Source organism: Octopus bimaculoides, chromosome 17 (genome assembly GCF_001194135.2).
Source record: "Octopus bimaculoides isolate UCB-OBI-ISO-001 chromosome 17, ASM119413v2, whole genome shotgun sequence".
Lineage (NCBI taxonomy): Eukaryota > Metazoa > Mollusca > Cephalopoda > Octopoda > Octopodidae > Octopus > Octopus bimaculoides.
The window spans coordinates 52,154,060-52,161,005 of record NC_068997.1 but is presented as its reverse complement, the minus strand read 5'-3'; the positions used below and the strand labels follow the sequence as shown (position 1 = coordinate 52,161,005).

Sequence of the window (6,946 nt, the reverse complement as noted above, 5' to 3'; positions counted from 1 at the left end):
ACACGAACATGTACATCATATATATATATATATATATATATATATATATATATATAAGTTAAATAATGAGGGTAGAAATTGATATTAATTAATTAATACCAATTTAAACCAGTGACTTAGCATACTTAAAAAATATCCGAAGATTAAGAAAATTATATGACATACATATATAAAGAGGAATAACCGCCAAGCTGGATTCCTAATATTCTAGAAGAAGATGCCAAATGGCCTTACCACGAAGAAATTTCAGCAAGACAAAAAGATAAAAAACTACATACCTGTTATGTAAATGTCTGCAGTTCTTCAGTGCAGTCGTCGTATGGAAAACATAATTCACAGAATTTGACAAAAGACGTCCTCCCAATAGAGAACGTGTATAAAGTTGTGCCAATTATATTTGAGAGTATAGTTCAAATGTTTACATTTTGGCGCGCTGAAGCCAGAAAGAACTCTGCAGTTAATGAAATTTCCGCAGCGAATTTACCGGTTAGAGAATATGGTAATTTAAAAGTTAACTAATGAGGATAGAAATTAATATTAATTAATTAATATCAATTTAAACCAGTGGCCTACCATACTTAGAAAATCTGAAGATTTAGAAATTATATTACATAGAGGAATAACCACCAAGTTCTTCTAGCAATATATATATATATATATATATATATATATACAAGGTTCCAGGTTCAGTCCCACTGCGTGGCACCTTGGGCAAGTGTCTTCTTGTCCAAGACACGTGGGCACCTTGGGCAAGTGTCTACTATAGCCTCGGCCCGACCAAAGCCTTGTGAGTGGATTTGATAGACGGAAACTGAAAGAAGCCCGTCGTATATATGTATGTACAAATATGTGTGTGTGTGTGTGTGTCTGAGTTTGTCACCCCCAACATCGCTTGACAACCCATACTGGTGTTTTTACGTCCTTGTAACTTAGCGGTTCGGCAAAAGATTAAGTCCTGGGGTCGATTTGCTCGACTAAAGCTGGTGTTCCATCATGGCCACAGTCAAATGACTGAAACAAGTTAAAGAATAAAAGAATATATATATATATATACGACGTGCTTCTTTCTGTGTCCGTCTACCAAATCCACTCACAAGGTTTTGGTCGGCTCGAGGCTATAGTAGAAGACACTTGCCCAAGGAGCCACGTAGTGGGACTGAACCTGGAACCATGTGGTTGGGAAGCCACTCTTGCGCCCAGTTTTGTCTCTTTCCAAAATTTCTTCTTCATTTTTGGATCATTCTTTGGAATTCTTTGTTCATGCTTTTCCATTTTATTCTCTTTGTTAAACAGGAAAGACGTCGCGGTGTCCCCCTCGCAAATTCCTCTTTCTATGGTAGACAAGTTACAGGGCCATTGGAATCCCATTCACGAACGCATGCAAAACGGGTGTTGATCACAGGACCTGGAGGAAGTGTATAATTTTTAAAGAATTCGTTTTACAAACTTGCAAGAATTCTAAGGAGTAAATAAAACATTTCACAATTTTTGCCTTTCGTTGCGCTTGAGTCTTCTATTGCATTTTTATTTATTTATTTAAGTAGCATGTGACTGTAATTGTGTTGGGGGCAGGGCACAGAAGTTCTCATCTTTGTTGGGGAGGGGAGAGAAATCTGTATTTGTAAGGAGGAGGAAAGGCTAGAAAAAATCAGGAAAAAAAACATATGACATTCATCAAGGAGAAGGCAAAAAAAAAAACAACCTATAGTGGAGCCTCGGTTTACGAACACCCCTTATTACGAACAATTTGTTTTACGAACAATTTTACGAACATAAAATGTCTCGTGCGACGAACGGTGTCTTGAGTAACGAACACGTAAACCGGCAACAATGGTTGACGACATGCTCGGAATATCACTCGCTGTCTAACTTTCGCTCACTGCATATTCTTGCCCGAATTCACTGGGGAAACTAATTTTGGCTTACCAACATTTCAGGTGACAAACGGCCTTCAGGAACGAATTAAATTCGTAAACCGAGGTTCCACCCTATTTATTTGTACACATTTGTGAAATGGTTCAAGGGTGCAGATTTGTACGGAAGAGGAAAAAAGGTTACTGCGTGTGCATATGTATATATGTATGTCTATAAGTGTGCAACTGTATATCTTATTTGTATTAAAGAATCACTTCAGCTAAAGGCTCCGAGGAAGCGTAAGATGAAGCACTGGTACTCAACATTGGAGGAACGGTTCCTTATAGCCGAAACAGATGTAACCTAGTGAATGAGATTGCGTAACTCCTCTGTTGTTACTCGTTAGTGTACGCGCGCGCGCGCGCACACACACAAAGGCCCAGTGGTTGGGGCAGCGGACTCGCGGTCGTAGGATCGCAGTTTCGATTCCCAGACCGGGCGTTGTGAGTTTATTGAGCGAAAACACCTAAAGCTCCACAAGGCTCCGGCAGCAGGTGTTGGCGAACCCTGCTGTACTCTTTCACCACAGTTTTCTCTCACTCTTTCTTCCCGTTTCTGTTGTACCTGTATTTCGAAGGACCAGCCTTGTCACACTATGTCACGCTGAATATCCCCGAGAACTACGTTAAGGCTACACGTGTCTGTCGAGTGCTCAGCCACTTGCACGTTAATTTCATGAGCAGGTTGTTCCGTTGATTGGATCAACTGGAGCCCTCGTCGTCATATCCGACGGAGTACCACGACACATACACACATACACATATGGATACTGCATGTCTGCTTTTAAACCGCATCAAAATCCCGGTTGAGCTACACCCACATAGAATGCTGATACCTATCACAAATCATTTCTGACATAAGCCTTCTTCAATGCACTCATTGCAAAAATCAGAACCAAAACTGTTAAAAGTTGATGTAAAAAATTTATAAAAACAGTAGAGATAATGAAAGATGTAAAACACATTACGATATACAGGAACTGACATCCTCAGCTGTCCATCTAATATTGTCATGGTTTCGACACCATGGACAGCACTACTCAGTTTGATTACTTCAACACTGAATAATAGTTTGAATACTGTTTGGGAATTCTACGAAGAGGAGATAAAGCAGAAATTACACACAGTTGTATGCACATATGATACAAATATGGACGTGAAAATGGGGGAAAGATTACTCAATGCATAAAGTAGAGTTTATTTATTTATTTGAAGATGATGAATCACACTATCGTTACTCAGAGTTTGTTGATCTGAAGGATCTTTGAGACGATAAGGCAAAATGAAGGCAGTGTATATTGTTTCATATACTGAAATCATCAGTATATTTGTGCGACAGTCAGGATTCATTATCTGCATGTATGTGTATGTCTGTGTACGTGTGTGTGTGTACATGTACTTGTATGAGTAAGTATTTCTGTTTGACTTTTGATATTTCGTTGTTAAGACAATGGTTACAGATACACATCAGCTGTCTCTATACCATTTCAGAAATCGTTGCTCTCGTACTTTGCTTAATTCAACTTTCAGCTCGGAATTACTAACATGGGTCTTCTGGGAAAATTGTTTTCAAAAGACTGGCTTTCTATCCAGTGGTAGATGTATTTCTCAAACGCTGGATATACGAATGGATCTCTTTGATTCTTAGGAATAGTTACTGTCTCACTTAATCAAAGAGGAATTGCGGTTTCAATTTCATATATCATTTAAAAACGTATCAATTTTCTTCTGAAAATCTGCACCCAGAACTTTCCGCTTGAGTTCTTCATTATCCCGAGAAATATTTGGTTCCTCTGTTGTGCCAGACGCCAAATTATTTAGATTTTGGTCAACCATTTTCTCCAGTGTCCTCATACACATATCAATGTCTTCTGAATCTACAGTAAAAGTTCCTCGTCTACGAATTCTTGGTCTCTGTTCAGTTTCAGACAGAATCGTCAAATCTTTGCTTGGATCAAACTGGTTTTCTCTGCCTGGAATATTGTTGTTTCCAACCGAGGAATTTATTCCAGGAGAGAAATTTTGAAGAGGGTTTACCGAGGAGTCAACTCTGCTATTTATCGAAGTTCGATGAGAATTTTCGAAATTGTTACCCAATGTTTCCGCTTTAGACGAATAATTCCAAATATTTGAATCGGCCCCTGCCCCTGCTCCTCCTATCTCTCCTCCCACTCTTCCTTTTTCTGCTGATTCTCTACTTTTCCTCTCTCTTGGCTTTCTTCCTTCAATATCTCCTACGTTATTTCCCCCTCTTCCTTCCCTTCCAGAATATTCTCTTCCTGAATTTTGTCGAACCTTTCCTGGAGTACTGTTCGTATGTGAAGATTCGGCTGCTGCTGCTGACGCGAGTAGTGACGCTGATGATGGTAATGGCGGTAGTGATGTCGCCGACAGAGAGTTCGTAGAATGAGGCTGGTTGTGTCTTGGAGTATTATCGACAATGGTTGGACTGCTTCCTCGAATCGGTTGTCTTTGGGATTGCTGAGAGGAGTGGATTGGACATTTCTTGTCTTCCAGTGGACAAGGTTCGCGGCAGAAGGCCGCAAACTCACCATCATAACTATCGTGAGCAGGTGCCGCAGCGCCGCCGCCGCCGCCGCCGCCGCCACCACGTCCACCTCCACCATCGCTAACACCAGTACCAACACTAGCACCACCAACACCACCACCACTAGCACCATCAACATCACCATTTTCCTTGTTATTCTGTTTATGATTCCGTTTGTTATTATTATTATTATTATTATAATTATTATTGTTGGTAGGTTGGGGCTCTTCAACTGACCTCACAGATACAGAAGAAACGGTCTCCGTTCGATTTTCTTCCTGCTGTTTTTCTTCTTTACCATCTTCCCTTCGTTCGATTGCATTAGAGCCCTACAAAAAGACAAAAGAAAAATCATATATATATATATATATATATAGATATATATATAGATATAGATATAGATGTATAGTAAATAAATAAACGAACAAACACAAGACAAAAAAAAAACAACAACTCAAGGACGTGGTACATGTAAAGTATTAGCAGACGCTCAGGGAAGGAAAGAATGGTAGTTTTACGTTTCGAGCAACGCTCTTCTTCAGAAACAGAAGACAGAGGAGAGACCAAGAGAAAAGGAAGATTTGTCACAAGCATCGGAAAGTACAGTCACGAAAAATGAAAGCATCAAGAAATATGAGAGAAAGGGTATAACATTGAAAACAATCTTCACCTCGAGGAAAATTACAACACTAAGTATATCTTGGAGTAGAGTACAAAATGAAAGCTTGTTTCATCTAAGTTGACATGGTGTTATTTGAGAGAAATTCAGCTCTTATTTTTATCATCTCGTGTCATGGGATCGGGAACAGGTGGCGGGTATAAATGCATCTCTAAAATTTTGAGTGGGCAATATAAACGCTATAAACACCCTCTTAAAAAATCGGGTTTGCACCCATAAGCAAATTTCGTTTCCACACTTATGTCTTGAGCAGCCATTCTGAAGTCCTCTCGTTGTTCCTTCGAAGTGTTATGGTTTCATAGTTTCTGAGAAATAAAAAAAATCTCAGATAAGATTTTATGGGGCGAAACCAGCATAACCTTATGATATCCTTGATTTCTAGTTTTATAATGATGTTAACTTGAACAGGACTGTCTTTCGAACTGGATGATCGATGAACACAATCAATAATCGATCGATGTATCAACAAAAAAAAAAGTCACCATATCCTGTTGAATGTTGCGTTTTGTATGAAACAATAAAAGAAAGAAACCGATTTGTTAACGAGTCACAGTTGAATGCATGGATGGTCAGTGTTTAAAACTCCGGTTTCTTGGTTTATTTTTCGTTCTTCCGCAACCTACCGCATCCCAAGCATCAACGAGTTGTAACTTAGACAGCACATGCCAAAACTTGCATTAACTCTATCACTGCAGACTTGGAAGCCGTCACTAGCATAGCTAGAGTGTGTGCGCCCTGGGTGGCCCTTCAATTTGCCGCCCGGGAGCCCCCACGAAAAACTTATATTGCCTATAGCAGACCCAAAAATAGTGCCGCCCGGGTTGGACCTCCAACTCCGTGTCCTTATTGCTACGTTAGTGGAAACCGTTCGCCAATGACAGTAGTGGCTGTGTTGGTGGAGGAGTCACGCTAATCTTGTCTCCTTCAACCATCATACGTCAGAACCATCAAAAGTGACAACCATCATACGCTTCAGAAAAGCGATATCACAGCTTATATTCCTTAATCTTTTTGGTACCGACCCGTCTAGAGATCCATCCCAGGTTCTGTGATATAGACTTCCTGTTTTAGAATAATCTAAATTAAAATGAAATTTAAAATTTCATGCTAATTTATGCTCCGAACAACAGAATTAAAACAGCAAAATTCTTCACTTGGTTCTTCATCATTTCCAAAATTAATTAAAACAAACGCCAATGTATTTCAACAGAAATATGCTAAAATGGTTAACAATGATTTGAAGTTTTAACACAAGGCCAGCAATTTCGGGGAAGCGAATAAGTCGATTACATCAGCCCAGTGTTCAACTGGTACTTATTTCATCGACCCCCGAAAGTATAAAAGGCAAAGCCAATCTCGGTGACATTTGAACTCAGAACGTAAAGACGGATGGATTTCTTCACTGCGCATATGTTGTATCTGTTCAACAGGAGCGTTAACGATATATACCTCACAGACATCTGAAGGCCTGCGAGGGCTATGTGCAATTCAATAGCGACATAAATTGAGCAATTCAATAAAAAACATAAAGGAAATTAATTGGGTCACCAGACAATACGAATTCCCACACGGCTTTTCCCTATGGTGAAGACAATGGTGTCTTCTTCCGCTCGGATAAGCAATTAATTGAGTTTCCGGTTTGTGGAAAAGCTGATTGTCAATGATGACAACATCCAACTGCATCGTACTAATATAAACAAACATTCACGTGAATATACATAAAGATACATTTATACACACACACACATTCATATATACATACATTAATACATTCACGTGTGTGTATATATATATATATATATATAT

The 6,946-nt window shown here is 39.3% G+C and overlaps 2 protein-coding genes across 4 annotated transcripts in view; one reads left to right on the top strand and one right to left on the bottom strand.

Moving 5' to 3' along the window:
- LOC106883297 (uncharacterized) overlaps positions 1-1,490 on the top strand; it is an 8,170-nt gene extending 6,680 nt beyond the window's left edge. Inside the window, exon 5 of the mRNA XM_014934257.2 lies at positions 1,294-1,490. Coding sequence (XP_014789743.1) covers positions 1,294-1,422 — 129 coding nt within the window. The 3' untranslated portion in view covers positions 1,423-1,490. The remainder of the gene's footprint in view (positions 1-1,293) is intronic.
- A 1,614-nt stretch (positions 1,491-3,104) lies between these two features.
- The window catches only part of LOC106883296 (merozoite surface protein 2), a 20,633-nt gene continuing 16,791 nt past the window's right edge, over positions 3,105-6,946 (bottom strand). For all 3 annotated transcript variants that reach the window (XM_014934255.2, XM_014934253.2, XM_014934254.2), the window contains one exon: positions 3,105-4,790. Coding sequence is in view for 2 of the 3 variants with exons in the window: in XM_014934253.2 (XP_014789739.1) it covers positions 3,609-4,790 (1,182 nt within the window). In the remaining variant the exon portion in view is untranslated. The remainder of the gene's footprint in view (positions 4,791-6,946) is intronic.